Source organism: Colias croceus, chromosome 23, assembly GCF_905220415.1.
Source record: "Colias croceus chromosome 23, ilColCroc2.1".
Classification (NCBI taxonomy): Eukaryota; Metazoa; Arthropoda; class Insecta; order Lepidoptera; family Pieridae; genus Colias; species Colias croceus.
Window position 1 is genome coordinate 5,022,480 of NC_059559.1, and position 22,878 is coordinate 5,045,357.

Genomic DNA, 22,878 nt, shown 5'->3' on the forward strand with positions numbered 1-22,878 from the left:
CGGGAATAAAATACACACAGAAAAAGCTATATTCTGGAGCTTGTGGTGCTTTTTAAAAGTTAATAGAAAATCGTAATTCCTTAAATTAAAAACGAACCATAGTTTCGTAAAAACGTATTTTCCTATTTTATCTAAGTCCGTGACAAACTCTAATGACGTCAATTATAATTTAACAGAAGTTTAACATCAAAGTACGACCGAAAATGTTGAGTCGTCTGACCTGACCATTAGTGACGTCACAGTGAGGGTGCTTCAGTCTAGACTGTATGTGGCTAGACTATGGTTTGATAAATGTGTTGTTGTTTATTTGTGTGTTTGTGTTGTTGAATAAAGAATGATCTACCTACATACTTAGATGTAAAGTAGCTGTTTTACGCAAAAACGTTTTGTTTTTGATTTAATTATTTTATAAAAGCCGTGTTCACAAAAAGAGCGTTTGTGCCGAGCACACGTGTCAAAAGTGAAGCTTCCTTGGCAAGATTTCAAGATACCAAAATCGTCGCCTTACTCCATGACGTGACGTATTGCCATGACGCAACCTTGAATTTTTTCTCTCAACGCGACTACCTACATGTATATATTATAATTTCACCTGTAAGAAACTTGCTTCAGCAAAAATTATAAAGATTTTCAGTTACAGAACGTGTTTATTTCCGCTGATTGTTATTTCTCATTCACACAAATTTACCGTGTTACAAATACATACAAAATTACCGCAACATTGTTGCATTTGTATTTACGTAGAACTTAGAAGTCTAACAAAATTAACAATGTGTAACTATAATACTGTAATACTTAACTAACGATAAATTTTAGTTGCCTTTACTTTGTCACGAAAAGGTGCTCAATGTTCATGCGTCATTATACCCTGGATTGTATAGATGTTTCATGTTACCGGCAAAACCCTCTTTCAGGATAAACTCGTTTTGCCTAGGCTTAATTTTTCTTATACGCGAAAGTATGTGATAGTATTGACTAGTAACTATAGTCTAATCCAAACTAATTTGTCCAAGGCAGATATGATAAAACAGTTTAGTTTAAAAACCAAGGAAGCTCAGACGAAACCAAGTTACTCGATCCTGATATAAGTACACACTCTCTAAGATAAACTACCTACTATAGGATCTAGTCTAAACATTACAGAAGAGATGGATTAGCTCATAGACTACGTGTATTATATTTTATGATACTGTGCTACGAGGGTACGAGAGTAGGCACTTATACGTACGCAAATTTACCCATACAACAGATAATATAAAACTTTACTAGTACAGATACTTAGACATTGTTCTCTCATCCCTTAATATAGAGGTACTTTTAAGCGTACTTAAACCAATTTTTTAACTCTCACCTCCCAAAGTAAGTAAAGTCCCTATGAGTTAAGGTAATTTAGCTTTAAACATATTAAAACACTATCGTAGTTATCACCCACTCTTTTAAACATGTTCAATTCATTTTTCTCTCCCAATATACCTTTACATCACCCTCCCAGTATACACACACCTTTACGCGAATAATCGCAACACTGTACGCTATTTACGACATGTCATCGCGCAACAATGTACTAATACGTGCTCACAACGTAAATACACTGCTGTTAGTGTGTACAAGTCACGTACACTTGCTACCGTTAAAGTAGGTATTGTAATACTGGCCGTGCCCCGCGACTTCGAATGTATAGTAAAAGGAATTTCCAAAAGAAATTACATGCTTCGGTTAAAACTAGTATATGCTACTCTAGCCTCCTAACTTCAGACATGGAAGTCACATCATTAAAATTTTCCGTTGTGACAAAACCACGAGCAAGAGCTTTGTTTTGAAAAATTCATGCTTACAGCTAAATAATATGCTAATCATCATTAGATGTACCTATAAGCCTAATCGTTAGGTATTTTTATACTATTATTTAAAACTAAACCGCCGTCATTTTCAGAAATTAAGCAAAGTTAATGGGACAACAGCTTTCAAATTGAAGATGATCAACAAAATTGGTTCATCCAGTGGAAAGTTCTGAGGGGAAAAACATTTGAATTGCGAACAGAAGCTTCTGTTGCCAAAAGCTGAGTGCTATTGCGGTCAAGAATTCGGAATCAGAAATGTTCTGTTTGTTTCGCACTTTATAAATTATTACACGGAAACAGAAGTTTCAAACGAACGCCAAACGGTTCAAAAGACTAACAACCTGCTGCAATAATAAATCCAAAATGTTTTTTGGAACAACCAGCCGTTATGTAATACGGCGAATTGTACAATCTGACTACAGCATGTACCTGCCGTTAATTAATATTTAAAAAAACCTATTTTTTACTGTTTTTATTACTTTACAAAAAAAAAATAAGCATTCAAGCCAATTTACAATTTGTATTTGAAGATTTATAAAAATAACCAAATCCTTCCGAAACTCATTGACTTAACTTTTTCAATGTATTTCGAGATTCAACTCAACAAACATTACAATAAAAATATATCAATAGCCAAAAATCCATCCTAATATCCACTTCGTGACTGCACCAATGCATTCTTTGCAATAAAACAAATAAAAATAGAAAAAACGGCGGCCATTTTGAATCCGTCATGCGCGCACGCACGTATCCGAAATCCGTATAGATCGTTTTTGTGCGTGACGATCGCTACATTTTTCGGGTGCTTTACGTAAAATGATCTATGATCTATTTATGGTTTCAAATTTCAATGTTTGCTTGTTTAAGCGTAAGTATCTGCCAATAGTTGTATGGGACAGGTTTAGTAAATCTATACATATAATAAATCTGTAGAAGGGTCAATTCTGTACATTGAAAATATTGAAAAAATAACTAGCAGGGGGTGTTACTGGATCGATACCAAACCCAAATATGTGATTAAAAAAATTTTTGTCTGTCTGTCTGTCTGTCTGTCTGTATGTGAAGACATCACGTGAAAACTACCGGTTCGATTTCGATGAAACTTGGTATAATTATACCTTATTATCCTGGGCGTAAAATAGGATACTTTTTATCCTGGAAAAATACGTAGAAAAAAAATTAATCTCAATTTTTCAGTTATCCATAGACGTTGTTCTGTAATAGGTACCGCGAACACACGTTGCGTATTATTATAGAGCTAGCCGTATTTGGGTCCAATAGATATTTATAAGATGTCATTGTCCGAGTTACTCAAAATGGAGAAATAAACCATCCACGCAAAGACCGACATCCGCGCGGACGGAGTCGCGGGCGGAAGCTAGTAAATAATATTTTTAGAAGAAATTATTGTATGGTTCATAGCTCTCGAAAATTACAAAAAAATCATGACAAGAATTTTTTTATTATCATATCTACTAGCTTTCCGCTTCGCCTGCTTTGTTTACCTAAAACATAATAAATTATATACCTATACTTAAACTTTCCTCTTGAATCACTCTATCTATTAAAAAAAACCGCACCAAAATCCGTTGCGTAGTTTTAAAGATTTAAGCATACAAAGGGACATAGGGAAATAGGGACAGAGAAAGCGACTTTGTTTTATAGTATACCTACGTACTACGTAGTGATAGTGATGCGAAAAAAATCGTGACAAGAAATTTTTTATTATCATAAGTAGGTACGTTGCTATATTCTACTGTATTCAAGTAAATTAATCTGAAGTCTGAACTTCTACGCTTAATTTAAGTTAAAATTTTAAATTAGGAAGTACAATGTATTTGTAATAATTCAGAAGTAGTCCGTATTCAGGGATCACGTAGGTACCAACGGTGAAAGAATTATCGAAATCGGTATAGATGTTCTTCAGATCAGCGCATTCAAACAAGCAAAATCTCTTCAGTGAGTTCAGCTTCATACTAAGTACCAACACTAGATATGATCAAAGTTCATATGCATCTATTATTATAGAATTGCAGCATGTTTGATTGCAAATTTGATACAAAAACTTTTAAGTTAAAATTGCTTACGACAAATTGTTTTTTTTTAAGTTAATAGTTTTCTAGATGGTAATTAATATATAGAAAAGGTTTTATAAATGTTTTGCCTTTAATCAAGAGTTATTTGATTTGACTATCTACTATAGTTCTCCGTCTGTGGTTTCGCCCGCGTTTTCAAAGAAAAACTCGCATAGTTCCCATTCCCGTGGGATTTCCGGGATAAAACCTATCCTATGTGTTAATCCAAGGTATCCTCTATATGTGTGTTAAATTTCATTGTAATCGGTTCAGTAGTGTTTGCGTGAAAGAGTAACAACCACAAACTTTCGCATTTATAATAAGTAGGATAGGATAAGTAGGATAAGATAGGATAGGATTGCGTAGCGTAGTAACTTAGTAAGTTTTTATTTATTTATTTATTTTATTTATAACTCTTTATTGCACAAACTAAAATATGACAAAAATAACATTAATACATAAGAAAGGCATAGTTTGTACAAGAGGCGGCCTTATTGCTAAGCAGCAATCTCTACCAGGCAACCTGATGGAAAGGAAATGTATGAAGTTAATGGGATAGTGCAAAAAGAAGAAAAAAAATAATAATATAATAATAATAAATAAATAAAATTATGTAAGTATCATAGATACCTACTAGGTACATAAGTACATACTACTACAAAATAATACAAATAAATAAAATACATATATACATACATATGCATTGTAATAAACATATACATACATATTATTATATAAATAGAATACATATACATACACATACTATAGTACAAACGCAGAAAAATAAATATATAAAAAACAATAGTTGGTGACGTCAGCAAGCAAAACAAATCATTCATTGAATCAAATATATGTATCATTTACCTGGAATCGAACATGGCTGCCATTTTATCGTTGTTTGCGTAAAACCAACATGGCTACCGGACGATATTTAACGTGTCAATATGTGATCTGTCATTTGTCAACAAGAATTTTTCCTCAGGTAGGGCAGGAAGAAATTTCTGACTTGAGGCCGGTTGCAGAGCTCACAGGCAGAGCTTCACCGACCATCAGTGCGTACGTCAGTCGCGCTTGTCATATGTATGGAAATTCATAAAACCGTTCATAGCTAGACCGACCATACGCACGCGTATTTCCATACATACCTAATAATATGACAAGCGCGACTGACGTACGCACAGGCCACTGATGGTCGAAGCTTTGCAACCGGCCTGATGGAGGCAAAGTTATTATTATTTTTAAACCCTGTATATTGTATAAAGACTGGAGATGTCTAAAATCTGTCATTGTTATTTGTTATCACTAGGTATCTACTTCCTACTATAATATTAATATTATAAATGCGAAAGTTTGTGAGGATGTGTGTGTTTGTTACTCTTTTATGCAAATACAACTGAACCGATAACAATGAAATTTAGCACACATATAGAGGGTAACTTGGATTAACACATAGGATAGGCTTTATCCCGGAAATCCCACGGGAACGGGAACTATGCGGGTTTTTCTTTGAAAACGCGAGCGAAGCCGCGGGCGGAAAGCTAGTATATTATAAATGTGAATGTGTTTGTTTGCTTGTCTTCCTTTCACAGCGAAACTTTTTTTATACAGGGTGTCCCAAAAAGTAGTGATGAACGGAAGCTGGAAGGTAGAGGACCTAGAGGGCTATCCGAATCACCCCCATGTATGTTATGCGATTTTTAGTATTTTCCGAGTTATGACGTTTGGCATTCAGACATTTAAAAGACAACTTTTTACGGTGATGTCGCACTAAAATTGAGCAACAGCGGGGTTATTTTAAAAATTTCTGGTAATTAAACACCTATTTATTGGTTTTAATTTGGTTATAATGATCATCATGTTAATAAAAATTTTGTACTTACCACATTTAGATTTCAATTTTTCGCTTGAAGCCTTCTGAATAATAAAATGAAATTATTAGTTAAAAATCTCATCGTACTCAGCGATAGATGAAAAATTTGAAAAAAATGTCATAACCCCGAAAATACTAAAAATCGCATAACATACATGGGGGTGATTCGGATAGCCCTCTATAGGTCCTCTACCTCCCAGCTTCCGTTCATCACTACTTTTTGGGACACCCTGTATAATTATAGTGGTGAGATATACCTCTACATAGTTAGAGAGGGAGGCTAGGAAGTAATATTATATAGGCTGTTTTTGACGCAGTGAAAAACTCAAATCCATACTTTTCTTTGCTCAGGCGTGCGAAGCCGCAGGCAAAAGGTTAGTTTTATAATATTATTTAAAAGGTAATCCCGCAAGATTGGCAGTTTAAAGACAACGAAACTATATGCTGTAAAATAATTAGGTAAAACATAAAAACTACTTAGAAAATGAAGAATTGCAATAAAAAACACGTAGCTCCTACCTATAGCATTTTCTGTAACCTTGCATAATTGCTATTTCTTTTTGCTACAACATAATAATATGTTAATTTTCTAGTGCTTTATAATATTTTAGATATATCGTCTGAGAATAAATATAGATAATTAACAGATTCGAATCGGGTCAAATATATCTAAGGTTCAATTTTCAAGGGTATGGGAAAACAAGAACTGCTTCTACCTAACTTTACATCAAACGAGCGAATGCTCATTCTAACCTCACTGTGTCAAATTATTTTAGTGTAAACAAGCGTAGAGCACACTTTCGTTGTTCAGTGCGTTCGAAAAGATTATATGTCATGTTCTTACTGGACAACACTGAAAACGAGATTTTTTTTAAAGATCACGAAAGTATGCTCTTGCTCTAGCTCTATGTTCGTTTGATGTAAATGCGCCGTTTCCCGTTACGTACCTAAAGGTAATCACTACATAGTATAAAACAAAGTCGCTTTCTCTGTCCCTATATCCCTTTGTATCCTTAAATCTTTAAAACTACGCAACGGATTGTGATGCGATTTTTTTAATAGATAAAGTGATTCAAGACTCAAGAGGTACCTAGGTTTTAGTATATAATTTATTAGGTTTCAGACAAAGCAGGCGAAGCCGCGGATGGTAAGCTAGTTTTATTACAAAATAGTCTGTAAGAACACGTCATTTATAAATAACAGCCACAATCGAAGGTTCTATATACTATCGTGAATAAAGTTGATAGTTAGCACAAAGCATATGATTCAGCAATTTTATGTGTGTCAATGATACAAGGTCATACGTAATGAATACAATTCGATTATTTTGCTTTGTCTTCCATTATTTATCGCACGTGGTCATATTATCTGTATTTTAAGAAGTATGCGGTAGGTAATGTATAGTTTAGCTATATGTACTTCTATTCGTACAAATACATGCTACTAATCTAGGAATACTAATATTTTAAAGTTGAAGAGTTTGTTTGTTTAAGTAATCTTGGGAACTCCTGATCCGATCCGATTTGAAAATTCTTTCGGTGTTATAACCCACTAGCTGCGCTTCGCGGTTTCACATGCGTGGCTCCGCTCCTGTTGGTCTTAGCGTGATGATCACAGTGATGATATATAGCCTATAGCCTTCCTCGATAAATGGGCTATGTAACACTGAAATAATTTTCAAAATCGGACCAGTAGTTTCTGAGATCAGCGCGTTCAAACAAACAAACTCTACAGCTTTATAATATTAGTATAGATTTATCGAGGAAGGTTGTAGGCTATATTATATTATCACGCGACCAACAGGAGCGGATCTACCTATAGTTATAAATATTTTAAGAAATAACTTAGCGGTAGGTAATGTAGATAATATATACTAATATATAATACTTACTAGGTATATAATATTATCTACATTATAATCTATACCTACTTCTATCCTTATCTGAACGAATACATCCTACTACTAATAATTAATGTGAATTTGTGTGTCCGTAAACGGTAACGCTTCCACGGTTATACCACTGCACCGAAAGGGTTGAAATAGGCAATTAAAGATTTCGTTTTCTCCGCAAGTAAATCCGCTGGGCACAGCTATGCCCATAAATAGAGCTACATCAAGAAAGGATCAGTTATATTCAAAGTTTGGCCATTTGTTTGATTATCAAAAACCTAATTAAAAACTGCTTGGTTTAGTTCTGCCACACAGAAAAAAGGAAGAAAATTAATAAAATCTTGAAATATTTTTTTTTTGTTTTAATACGAATAAAATAAACTTAAGGTCAATATATTTTATATAATTTGTGTATGAATTTTAGCAACTAAATAATCTTATAAACAGCTTGAAATTAGAACACATTTTCATCATTCGAAAAGAGTAATCAATCTTATCTCTTAATATATATAAATCTTAATATATATAAATCACAATGTTTGTCCTCAATGGACTCCTAAACCACTTAACCGATTATAATAAAATTCGCACACCATGTGCAGTTCGATCCAACTTGAAAGATAGGATAGTTTAAATCTCAAATCGTTTTAAAGAAAGCGGGCGAAGCCGCGGGCGGTAAGCTAGTAATATCTATAAAAATGAATCCCAAAATGTGTTGGTAAGCGCATAACTTTAGAACAGCTGAACCGATTTCTTTAATTCTTTTTTTATTATATTCCTTGAAGTACGAAGATGGTTCTTATGTAGAGAAAACGTGAATATGTACCACGGGCGAAGCCTAGCCGGGGCGGACGGCTAGTCTACCTATAGGTAATATAAAAATAAATCGCAAAATTTGTTGGTAAGCGCATAACTCGAGAACGGCTGAACCGATTTCGATAATTATTTTTTTATTATATTCCTTGAAGTACGAGGATGGTTCTTATATAGAGAAAACGTAAATATGTACCACGGGCGAAGCCGGGGCGGACCGCTAGTCATACTATACATACTTCCTTACTAAAATTATACATATCTAATAATTAATATGCGTAAGTGTGTTTGTTTGTATCTCTTATTTGGAGACTAGCTGCGCTCCGCGGTTTCACCCGCGTGGCTCCTCTCCTTTTGGTCTGAGCGTGATGATAGCCTACTAGTGGTCCGCCCCGGCTTCGCCCGTGGTACATATATCGCAATAAAAGGTAGCCTAGTATGTCCTTTCTCGGGTATCAAAAATTATCTCCATACCGAATTTCATGCAAATCGGTTCAGTAGTTTAGGCGTGATTGAGTAACAAACAGACAGAAAGAGTTAATTTCGCATTTATAATATTACTTAGTACCTATGGATTAAGCCTTCCTCGATGAATGGGCTATCTAACACCGAAAGTATTTTTCAAATCGGACCAGCAGTTCCTGAGATTATCGCGTTCAAACAAACAAACAAACTCTTCAGCTTTATAATATTACCTTTTTTTATTTATAGTACCTACCTATAGATTAGAGCCTGATTTTGGAGGCTACTTTTTATTTCATTGTCTAGGCGGACGAAGTCGCGGGCGGAAAGCTCTGTGTTATTCAATAGGTAGGTATATTATATGTACCTACTTACGATTACGAACATTTTGAAGAACTTTTGTATCACAAATGGTTTTCTGGGTTTCTACTTATGTTTCAAATGTGGACGTGTAAAAAGGTAATTTTAGCATAACTAGGTAGGTACCTAATGTTTTCAGTTTTCACTAATAACTTAGCGGCTCCAAAACTTATACCTACTAGTTACTACCTACATATTTAAATATCATTTCGTATGAAAAGTTAACAAAATAACTGTTTAAAAAATAAAAATTTTCAGGTTTGGCGCGAGAGGATGTGGGTTCGAGTCCCGCCTCGTGATCGATTTTTTTCTATTCTTAATAAAAATTTTCACGTTAAATTTTCCGGTGTAAATTTAAAAGTCACTTGTTATTTAGGTTTTTTTGGGATAATAAATATTTATTAAATATAGACGAGTACCTAATAAAATCAATTTTATAATAATTTCCAGTAATATTAATAACAATCATGATTCATGAGCTTACTTACAACTTAAAATCCATCTACCAACAACATAAAAAATTATTTACCAGTGATCTTCATCTTCATTCTTTTATCCAACACACACACACCAAAACACTATTTAAAAACAACGTAACGAACATCCCTCAAAAATCTAAAATTATTTAAAATTAATTACTATACAAAAAAAAACCGATTAGGACATCGCTTAATCTATGCGAGAAAGCGCGCGAAACGACCTGTCAAATGAAAAAAGAATGGCCGACGAATGAGGTTCGATATGAAAATTAATTTCCGTGTTATTATTATATTTTACAATGTCAAATGTTTTGCGGTATCAGCGTTACGTAGCTGAGGGACAGTTTGTAACTGGCCTCATTACTGGTTGTATTACCTTTTAAGTCGGTTTTCTGTAATAATGGTTATGTAGGTTAGGCTTACAGTTAGGTCAAATTAATAAAGGATTTTGTAAATTTTTGGGGTAAAGTTAAAAAAAAATTGTCATGTAGTTAGGTATTTCATAATGACGTGGTTTAAAACTAGACAATACAAAACATTTAATATGAATGCGTAAGGTCTTCTTATAGTGAATACTTAATCAGAATTCAGAAATTGATATAAATTTTTCTTATGTTTTTTTTTCCATGTTGAAATTTTTTCTGTTTTTTTTTTGCCGTTGATAGACAGACAGTAGTTAGCTACACGTAGTTGTAACTTTACAGATATTGTGGGAAATATTGAGGAATTTGAAACAATCTAATAAGATTATACCTACCACAACAAAATTCCTCGACAATCTGAAAACTGTATTATATGATTATCAATAATAATTAAAATAATTGATCATCCTTGCTTTTTTTGAATAGGTAGGTTCTTTTTATTTACATATTACATAATACAATTATGTCTTTCGGTCCTAAGCACAGAGTCCATTATTATAACTGGTCCTAAGTATCAGACGTGTTAGGACTGAGAGCGATGTTTTTTACATTCTAACGCCTAGGTATAGACTTTTCCTAACCCTATTTCATTGCATATTTAGAAAGCGAACTTACACTATCGATATATAATTATTATCAAATTAATATTGTATTATAAAACGAACAAAGGTTACAATATAATTAGCAATAATTCTAAATAATGTTTCAATGCATTTCCCAATATTTTACCAACATTGATAACTTTGTAGCAATTGATAATATTTTGCAATGTTCATGAAAATTACACGCTATACCTTCCTATTGCGTAAGGGTGTGTTGGAACTTGGAACTAGCGTACGGTTTTCTAAAATCTATACTAAATATTATAAAGCTGAATAGTTTGTCTGTTTTTTTGTTTGTTTGAACGCGCCGATCTAAGGAACTACTGGTCCGATTTGAATAATTCTTTCGGTGTTAGATAGCCCTTTCGGTATATCATCACGTTAAGACCAACAAGAGCGGATTTACGCGGAAACCGCGAAGCACAGCTAGAATAGCATAAAATTAATTGTAATTTAAAGCTCTTCAATCCATCCAAGATGAAGATTACAAAAAGACACCCATTATGTAGCCCGCACGCTATAAAACTCAAGTGTCACTTTGACAGTTCGTCAATCGGCCACAGACAATATAACCAAAGGGCATAGACAATAACATTATTCCGTGTCACGCGCAGGGGTCTTTGTGTTTATGGCGTAACGGATAAACTGTTGTTTTAGACATTGTGTGAAAGGTGTTTAATTTGTAGGGTATTATACGATATATCAGGGTGTTACGTCTTAAACATGTACTACGACCTATTAAAGTGAAACTTTTATTACATCGTCTCAAACTTTTTGCTCTGTGTAGCGCATGTCGCGTGACGCACGATACGTACGATAATTATCGTACAAATACGATAATTTTTAGTTAAATGTCTATAGTGTGAAAAAAAGTTTCACTTTTACCGTGGTTTCATAAAACCACACAACATTTTTTTTCCATATTGGAAATAGTTATTATTTTCCCTTATGAAAATGAATCCCTATTTCTCTTGGTCATGCGTGAAAACATGGACCGTACCTAGTCCGTAGTCTCTTTCATTTTTTGGTTCGTGATTGATGGTATAAAAGTACAAAACAGACTAGCTGCACCCCGCGGTTTCACCCGCGTTATTCCGCTCTTGTCGGTCTTATATATGTATAATATTATATAGCCTTTCTCGATAAACGGGCTATCTAACACTGACATAATTTTTAAAATCGGACCAGTAGTTCCTGAGATTAGCGCGTTCAAACAAACTCGCCTCAGCTTAATAATATTAGTATAGATTATTTTCACATACCTACCTAGTTAATTATCACTCCTTTATTACTAAGGGTCCGCAGTAACAAATAAGCGTTGTGTATGTTTACCTAGTAATGCGGATTCATCGAAGGTGTATTTCAGCGCGATAATATTATGTGCAGTAGAACGCGATTTATTATAAAACTAGCTTACCGCCCGCGGCTTCGCCCGCTTTGTCTAAAACCTATTAATTATATACTAAAACCTTCCTCTTAAATAACTCTATCTATTAAAAAAACCGCATCAAAATCCGTTGCGTAGTTTTAAAGATTTAAGCATACAAAGGGACATAGGGACTTTGTTTTATACTATGTAGTGATTTCAAACATCAATCGAACTTATCACAAAAGCATTCTAATCCTAACAAATGATGTTTCCTAGCACATATCATACATACGTAAGACCCATGTAAAAATCACAATAGCACTCCAAACGGCCCTTTAGTATCAGATTATGTAGGCGGCATATCCGCCAATGCACATTAAAATGCACTAATAAATCAGTTTTAACAAAAAAGGTCGATTCGAACGTGACGCGGTAAGCACCGCCCGTATTACGTACATGACAATAAAAATCGGGCATTTGTCTATGCCCCGTCATTTGTTTTGGCGGGAACCGGGTTTTACGATCTGTCAACTGTGACGTCATTGTGAATTCGAATGTATAATGTGAATCGTACGTGCACAAATTTGAGTTTAGAGCACGGTTGTTACCGCGATTTTGCTAAAAATTTTGCTGATAATAATTGTTATTAACTTATAAGATTAATTATATTTGTAAGTAGCTAGCGTGGTCCTATCATCGCATGTAGGTATTTATCCCTGTCACCCGTGAATTTTAAAGAACCGTTAAATTTTTCTTTTTATAGGTATTTGTCTATAGTCCGTCATTTGTTTTGAGGAGAACATTTTTGTGAGGTCACATAATTGTTAATTCGAATGTTCAATGTAAATGGAACGTACGTGCGTAAATGGAAGTTACCTAGTTGGCAGTTGTAAATCGTGATTTTTTAAGAATTTTGCTGATAATTATTATTGGATTTATAATATTTGCAATGTTGAATTTAATCTAAGTTGAGGATGCTGTATTAAAATTTTAATATTCCGTAAAGCTACCACTATGTCTTGTTTGTATTTGTTAATGTTTAAGTACCTATTGTTTATGTATTTTTGTGTAAAAAAATTATTTACCCATGTTGCTTTTTTATTACGTAGATACCTACCTACTAGTTTAACGTCCGCGGCTTCGCCCGCTTTGTCTAAAACTCTAATCAATTATATACTAAAACCATCCTCTTGAATCACTCTATCTAGGTACCTACTAAAAGAAACCGCATCAAAATCCGTTGCGTAGTTTTAAGCATACAAAGGGACATAGGGATAGAAAAAGCGAGCTTTGTTTTATACTATGTAGTGATAAAAACATGTAATATTAATGTATTCTAATAAGTATCTACTTAGGTATAACAAAAAACACTAAAAAGAGGAACTAACATTTCTTGAAATTGGTAGTAAAATTAATACTAAGTAGGTAGGTAAGTATTCTAACTCAGAAACGGAGAAGGATGGCAAAGAATCAATTGCAAAAAAAATCAACGCAACTGCAATTTTCTGCTTATTTCACTCTATTTCCTTAAAATGACTTTAAAATCAAATCACACACCATTCACAAATATTTTTCCCACCCACCCACCTCCTGCTATTCATTTCATTCATTAAGCGACCTACTGTGGCGTGAGAATCGCATCATTAACGACACCAGCAGCGGCATTGTTTGTGCCAAATAGACGTAAAGTGTAAGCGTATGCTAGCGCGGCTGGAAGTCGGATGGGTGCCGACGGGAATTTGTAGAAGTGTTTTGTTGAAATCTATACAAGAGAATTTGTTTGTTTGAACGCGCTTATCTCAGGAACTACTGGTCCGATGTGAAAAATTCTTTCGGTGATAGATACTAGTTATCCCATTTATCGAGGAAGGCTATAGAGTATAAGGCTATATGTATAATATCATCACGCTAAGATCTGTAACTGTAACCGCGGGCAAAACTAGTATAAAAAAATAATGAGATTAGTCATAGGCCCACAAAAATTCTAATAATAGACAAATAATAAATGACTCTATACAATATAATTAATCCAATTCCATATCATCAATTCAAAGAGCAAATATTATTAATAAATAATCATTGACAAAAAAATATAGTCTATTAATTTTTATTTATCTCAATCAAATCCCATATCAACTCGAATATTAATTAATAATTTATGATTAGCCCATACAAATATCGATAAGCTTATAATATGAAGTCTAATCATAGACACAAAGCTCTATAGTCTATTAAATATCGCTAATTTAGGATTAGCCCATACCAACGTATCGATTATAACATTGTATCGATTAGCAAATATTAAGTCTAATCATAGACACAAAACTCTATACTCTGTAGTCTGTACTCTATGGTATCAATACAGGTGAAGGCGGGGCCAGGCTCGCTCCGCCCAGAGAGATAATTGATCACGTCATGCCAGCTGCGTTGTTTGAATGTTGTTTATGGTAGATTTTTAAAGATTTTAAAATACATACTTCGATTGACCGGATTGACGAACGTTGTTTATGGTAATTTTTGAAATTAGGAATGATTTAATAGGTCTACAGACTGTGGGTCTACTAATCACTTGATCCGTGTTATAGAGTTAAAATAAACAAAAAGATCATAACGATTCATTCTATTCGGCGTTTGTTAAAATAAATTCAAAATGAATACCTACCTGATTTAACGTTCGTACAAATATAATTATGTACCTACCTAGGTATAGTCAAATAGTAATAGGTAGGTACATGCAGTTATTTAGGTTGGTATACACATTACACATACCTACCTACTAGCTTGCCACCCGCGGCTTCGCCAAATTTATCACACTATACAAAATATAGGTACTATCGTAGGTAGGTATCACACTATACAAAATATAGGTACCTACCTACTACACATATAGATAATAAAAAAGAGCGTGTGTGCCCAGTTGTGGTATACGTCATACGTGTCAGAAGTGAAACTTTTTTGGCAAGATTCAAAGACACCAAAATCGTCCCCTACTCAATAACGTGACGGTATTGCCATGACGGGACCTTGAAGTTTTACTCTCTACGCTCTTAAAGTAGGTTCACTTCAAAAACAGGTTTATACGGAACCCTCGGTCACAGCCTCGGTGCGTGAGTCCCACTAGCACTTTTTCCTCTCCCCTGGGACCGTTTTATGACGTCTTATTTCCAGACAGTTTACGCCGTGAATTGAACTGACTGGCAAATTGAATGGTTATTAACTATGGATGGTTGTTGCGATCATAATATGAATTTGCCAGTCAGTTCAATTCACGGCGTAAACTGTCTGGAAATAAGAGGTCATAATACGGCCCCTGGTATGGCACCTATGGTCGTTTATTTCTCGCATAAGTAAATACTAAATACATATTCCGCAAACGATTACTCCCCCATGTTATCATTCGGCGCACGCGTTTACAGAGGAACGATAATTTTTGAACAAACACACACCACTCGTACCGGCTTTACTGTAATTCCGATCTAATGGAGCACTCTCGATTTTATTTGAATATTTATCTTGAGATTATGGAGAATATTAAAGCTTGCTGAATTTACTTTTGGATTAACGTAGACAAATATGTAGGTATTTAACAAAGATACATATTATGGTGAATTTGTCCCAAAAAGAATCATTGAAATCGCCTTAGTGTCGGTTTTTATAACATCATAAATAATATTTTTTTGCATAAACATCTTGACTAGGTACCTATACTAGATATTAGGTACCTACTAGTTGTGCCGCCCGGTTTCATCCATGGTCAAACCCACGGGTAAAATGAACTACACGTGTCTATAGCTTTAAATTCACGTATCAAAATTTAATAATACCAAGTATTTATGTACCTCATGTATTATTCTGATGTTATTATATTTTACTGTAAAGTTTCATCCAAATCTGTCAAGCAGTTTTTCCGCTGAAACAGTAACAAACATCCTTCCATACCCACAATCTTTTTGTTTGAACGCACTAATCTCAGGAACTACAGGGCCGATTTGAAAAATTATTTCGATGTTATATAGGTAGCTCATTTATCGAGGAAGGTTATAGGCTATATATCATATCTATACCTACGCTAAGACCAACGGGAGCGGAGCAATGTGGGTGAAACCGCGAGCACAGCTAGTGAATTATTTTATTGACAGAAAAATAATTTAAAAAACGTAAAAATTAGCTATGATATAATCTTATGAACAATTTAGCTTTAAAATTGTATAGGTAGGTACCTACTTAAATATCACACTAAGTTTAATAGTCTACACAATTAAACGTTTCTCCGAGTCTCCACACTCCCGAACTTACAAGCAAGAACACAATATTATTATCAAAAATTAAAAAAACCAGTTCGATAGCCAAATAGACATCCAATTCTCAAAAAAGAGCATCGTTCCATCGTTCTCATTTTAAAATTCCACGACCAATCATTGGCCGGGGTGGCCGTTCTGGCGTTTCATTGGTCGATACCAGGGTGGCAGCTGGGGAACTCCACCAATCAGAGCGCGAGGAATTACGTGCCCTATCTCACCCCTTGAAGGGTGCTAAGGTTCTGTTTGCGTTGCATTTTGCTTGTTTGTCAATTTAATTGACGCTTTTTTAAGGTAAGGGTGTGCTTGAAGTTACGATAGTAACGGTATTGAGTTTCGGCTTTGTTTTAGATAATATTTCTTTTAAGACCAGGCACTCTAAAGTAATTTCTGGCACTGAGAGACCGGTTAGACCGCTACGGTCCTAGTCCTAGGACCTAGACGCTAACTCAGCCGTAGCCGTAATAAAGTTGAATATCGCGTGCGCTCTTTGATCGCGTTCGAGCTCGAAACTAAATCTCGTAGCCCGTAGGCCTCAATTCTTATATAATTTACCTATAACTAAAGTTGATCTAGAGAAAAAATATCTTGAGATTGGATAGTACCTAAACTACATTTTCTTACTGTTAACACTTGTAATTTAAATTAAAACAAATTACTTACTAAAGGAAACTTCTAAAATTCTCAGCCTCGCACAGAAATCTAAAATAAATTTGTACCTAGGTATGTGATTTAAATTCCCGATAGGAACTTATAAAATCAGTCTGGCAAAGAAAGCTGATTAGGTACTTCACAAATTAATAGTTTTAATAATTGGTTAAACCTATTGGTTAAACCACTCCTGTTGGTCTTAGCGTGATTTTATAGTCTATTATAGCCTTCCTCGATAAATGGGCTATCTAACATCGAAATAATTTTTCAAATCAGACCTGTAGTTCCTGAGATTAGCGCGTTCCAACAAACAAATAAACTCATCAGCTTTATAATATTAGTACCTATAGATTCGTCCGTGACCTGAGTCCTGACTCCTGAGTCCTGAGTCCTGACTAACGTACCTATACCTAACCTAACAAAGATATAACCGATTCTTTTCAAAATCTATTTTTAAATCTGACACAATTATTAACGGTCATTAAACAAAGAAACAAAGAACAAAAACAATAATTCAAAAGGAATGTCGTAGGGCACAAAGGTTGTTTTCATATTTTATAGCCGTAATTCGACACTGTTATGGCGTACGCTCCCGACGGGTTTGGGAGGAATAACTTTACAAATAGGTATGGTATTATTGTACTTATACAATAATGTTTTATGTGAGAGATATGTACATAGCGGTCCGCCCTGGCTTCGCCCGTGGTACATATTTCGCAATAAAAGGTAGTCATCAAAATCGGTCCAGTAGTTTATGAGCCTATTCATTACAATCAAACAAACAAAGTTTTCCTCTTTATAATATTTGTGTAGATGTAGACTAGCGGTCCGCCCCGGCTTCGCCCGTGGTACCGTTTTTTTTCATAAGAACCACCCTCGCGTACTTCAAGGAATAGATTCCGCAGCGTAAGCGATGACAGAATTTTTTATTACGGAATTTTTTACACCTTGGTTTACATTATTGCATTTTTGGTAAGGATCTCTAATTTTTTTGAAAATGCAATATAGCCTATGTTGCTCAGTGAAGATGCAGCTTTCTAATGGTGAAAGAATTTTTGAAATCGGTCCAGTAGTTTATGCGTGAAAACCATACATACATAATTACAAACCTTTCCTCTTTATAATATGTATTAGTATAGAAGTATAGATATTGCGAAGGTTGTATTAACCTACATTTTGATTTATGATATAATATGTACTTAGATAACAATAATCTAAGCATGCACATGGGTAGGTATAATGTTTGAGAAAAATTCGATCACAAGGCGGTATCTATTTTTTTCTATCCTTCAAAAATTTTACATTTATTTTATTTATTTAAAGTATTTTAAATTTTAATGCTTTAGAACACATATAAAATGTTTAATATTTTACACATTTTTCATAACGTAGCGTAGGAACTAGGACTGTTCTATTTATTTATTTTAATTACAACAAGCAATATTGTAACAGCTGTAATATGAATTAAATATATATCACAAATTTTTAATCACATATCTACCTACCTACCTAATTTTAATTTATTTCCATAGCTGGAGTTTGAGTTTTACCCGTACCTACATCCTACTAGGTAGATAATATAGATAATATTATAAATGCGAAAGTTTGTGAGGAATGAGGATGTGTGTGTGTGTGTGTGTGTGTGTGTGTGTGTGTGTATGTGTTTGTTACTCTTTCACGCAAATACTACTGAACCGATTACAATGAAATTTAGCACACATACCTACCTATAGAGGGTAACTTGAATTAGCACATAGGATAGGTTTCATCCCGGAAATCCCACGGGAACGAGAACTATGCGGGTTCCTTTTTCTTTCAAAAAGCGGGCGAAGCCGCGGGCGGAAAGCTATTATGCGAGAGAAGCAGTCCTCTCTCTTCTGATAGTGTTGTTCAATAAATGATCAGACATACTATAAAATAATCGCCTTCTAATGGTCAAGACAAATTTCAATGGAAGCAATCGAAAGGCACTAGCTTTATTCCATTGAAAAGTTACATTTGGGGTTGCATTTCTTAGAGGACGCAATTTTATTTTTTTGATGTGTAGAGGGGGTTAGTGTGAAGCTATCACCAAGTTTGTGGGGTCGCCACCCTTGTCCCACGGCCGCCATCTTGAAAATAGCGGAACATATGGTTTATACGATATATCTCTTAAACAGTTTATCTGATAAAAAAAATTTCTTAACATTATTTGTTGCAAATTAAATTTTCTACAATTTTGGTCCAGTAACTTTTTGTCGTAGAACTATAAATAAAAAAGTTATAAGCGAAAATGTTCAGATAATAGAGATATTTATATTTGTCAATAAAACTTTTTTTTATCATTTTACGAAGAAATGATATCAGACCATTTTTGTAGATTTTTTTCGAGGAACAACTTTTACATACAACATTTTTTCATAAAGTCAATAGCTAAGGTTTTAAAGCGCTCCGAAATTAGTACTATTTTTCAGTACTCTTAGCTCATTATACATATAAAATGTGTGTACTAATAATTATTTGTCATCAGTAATTGTTTTTTTTTTTTGTTATTATAATATTTTTAATAATTAATTTTGCAATATTATTAGATAATAATTAATTATTGACTCTTTTCCATCACCACCCAGGAGGTAGAGTCTGGAAGCACGTTTTTTTTACGTCGAAAAGCAGGGCTGAAATGTTCTGTTCTTGCAGTGCTGCATGGAAAAAGAGCCAATAGCCAATATATGTATAGTTAAGAGTACTGAAAAATAGTACTCACTTCAGAGCGCTGTAAAACCTTAGCTATTGACGTAATGAAAAAATGTTGTATGTAAAAGTTGTTCCTCGAAAAACAATCTACAAAAATGGTCTGATATCATTTCTTCGTAAAATGATAAAAAACGATTTTATCGAAACATTTAAATAGCTCTAATTTCTGAACATTTTTGCTTATAAATTTTTTATTTATAGTTCTACGACAAAAAGTTACTGGACCAAAGTTGTAGAGAATTTAATTTGCAACAAATAATGTTAACAAATTTTTTTATCAGATAAATAGTTTATGAGATATATCGTAAAAACCATTTCAACCACTATTTTCAAGATGGCGGCCGTGGGACAAGGGTGGCGACCCCACAAACTTGGTTTTAGCTTCACATTGAACCCCCCTACACATCCAAAAAATAAAATTGCGTCCTCTAAAAAATGCAAGGTTAGGCCAAAAAAATGTAACATTTCAATGGACTACTTCAGATAAAAATATATCTAATCATCCAAATTGGTTCACCTACCTACAAGTTATGAGGTATCAAACCTAAAAAAATACAGTCGAATTCAGAACCTCCTCCATTTTTGAAGTTAGTTGAATAGGAGGAGGTTGATGTTTAATAATTGTTTTATGCAAAAACGCTCTATCGAATATCTAATAAAGAAAAAATTCGACAAAGAGACAAATTTTTCAGCCCCGGCTTCGCTCGCGTAGACAAAGGCGATTCTCGTGAGAATAACTATTTACAGCCTCAAAAATCCGTTGCGTAGTTTTAAAGATAGAGACGGACAGACAGCGTGACTTTGTTTTATAGGTACCTACCTACCTAGTGAAACCACAGATTACTAAATATTATCTATGTAGTCCGTCCCTGAAAATTAAAATTGAAAAATTTCGAAAAGCATACAACAAAGCAAAGGTTACAATATATAGGTAAAAACTAAAAACGTTTGTACGGAACCCTCGGTGAGCAAGTCCGACTCGCACTTGGGAGGTTTTTTATCACAGCGTAAGTCGTAACGCGGGCGGGTTCAGCTAGCCGCTATAGTGCATACCTAGCTTAGCTTCAAAGATATATTTAGTATAAGCTTGGTATAAGCTATTTTGAAATATATTTTATGAATTGATAGCTTGAAAGCTAAAACTTAGTTGACTAGGTATAGGTATAGGTATAGTACTTATTACTGTTTTAATCCCAGGTAACCCGTGCTTATTATTTATTACCTATTCTACTTATAAGATACTTCGTTTCTAATTAGGAACTAGACATTAAATCGAATCGACTTGACAGGGGCACTATTGTGCTCCTGCCCCCCAGAAAAATCAAATCAGACCGTCTGCGTAGAACAGGTAAAATTAGTATCAACTACTTAAGTAGTATGAAACAGTTGATTATTTTTTGTAAATTCCTACTACTTACCTAATATTTGTAAATGTACCTATCGGAAAAAATCGTGAATGCCCATTAGAATCTTGTAAGTAAGAATTTTAGTATGAAAATTGTAAATAAGTATAATAATACCTATGCATGTCGGTGTCGCGACCCTTTAAGATTATCGTACGTAGGTAGCTAAAGAAGTTTCCACTTCAAAAATATCGTTTATTTCATAATTAAGATAATGATATTTAACCGTCTCCTATAAGTTTTCAAATATGGAAATTAATGGTGGTAAAAAAAAAGTGCCATATTGCAAGTTTCTTTCATATTGCAAGATAGAGAAGGCTTATAAAAAATGAATATTATTTGTTACATAGGTACATAGGTATACTATATTACTCACATACGCATAAACCTTGATAGCCGACTACTGTATGTACATAAATTAATAGCATTACCTTATAAGAATCCGATAAGCTGCGAACGGGATCAAATAAATACATCACCATACATTTTATCGACACTCCTCTCACACAACACTATAAATAAAATAATAATCCATTACAATTAAAAATTAAACAAAACCAACACTTTTTACTCTAAAAATTCAAATTAAAAAAACACATTCGAATTTTTAATTCCGAACAACAATTTTTTTTTTAATTCACGCGGTAAAGATGACAGTTGACATAATTTTTTTTTTATTGCTAATCGATAAAGAGTCTATGGAACACTAATTGAATTAAAGGCCGTGCGCTGTCATTTAGTTCTCGTGATACACTGACGTCGTCCCGCCCCCTCGCGATCCAGAGGGATTAGGGAAGAGGGGGGTAATCCAAGGGCTGAGGTGTGCGATAGCGTAAACATACATTGAATTTACATTGATGTGCGTGATTATAGTTGACGATTGGTTGATGGGTAAGATAAATTTTCGATTAATTGATATAGGTACAGTAAGTATAGGTACAAGGTTTATAAATGGCTAATATGGTGTTCTTTTTTGGAGCCTTCAAGAATTATTTTTCGTTTTCAATTTCCATTACATAACTTAAAAAGGTAAGCAATGCAAGGCATTTTAATTTAATTTTAATTAACCTTTTTGAAGATAGGTATCAGTAGGTAGGTATTATTTATTGATTAATATTAACTTTTCCAACGTCTATCTAGTGAATACTTTAATTAGATTTTAATAATAATTCAGATAATAGGTATCTGGAGGTAAAAGATTATTTTTTTGAGTTATGAGCAGTTTGGTATATGTAGGTATGTAAATACCTACCTACATGTTTTGAGCTGTTGAAAATACTTATACCTACTTTAGTTTGCACTGCATTAGAATACCTATACTTATAGTAGGTATATAGTATATACTTAATATATTATCATTGAACAAAAATATTTTTAAGAAGATTAGTTTTTGTGAATTATCATTAAACCCTTAGATTAAAGCTTTATTTCATAATATCTCCAGCAATAACTTCAAGTAATTTTACAAGAGCGTTGAAATATTATGCAAATTTCCATAACCTAAACGTAAATCCAACTGCATTTGCTTTTAACGCATAACAAATAAAAAAAAAACTATGAAACTGGCCATGAATAAACCGGCGGTAAACCGGTTATTAAAAAATAAACA

The 22,878-nt window shown here is 33.9% G+C and overlaps 1 protein-coding gene across 2 annotated transcripts in view; it reads right to left on the reverse strand.

The window, feature by feature from the left end:
• Positions 1-22,006, reverse strand: part of LOC123702126 (protein single-minded) — a 50,114-nt gene extending 28,108 nt beyond the window's left edge. The window contains exon 1 of one of the 2 annotated variants that reach the window (XM_045649783.1): positions 21,701-22,006. Coding sequence is in view for 1 of the 2 variants with exons in the window: in XM_045649782.1 (XP_045505738.1) it covers positions 9,842-9,860 (19 nt within the window). In the remaining variant the exon portion in view is untranslated. Of the gene's footprint in view, positions 1-9,841; positions 10,122-21,700 lie in introns of those variants that run through there. The other variant, XM_045649782.1, reaches the window with a different exon arrangement.
• Positions 22,007-22,878: the final 872 nt, after the last annotated feature.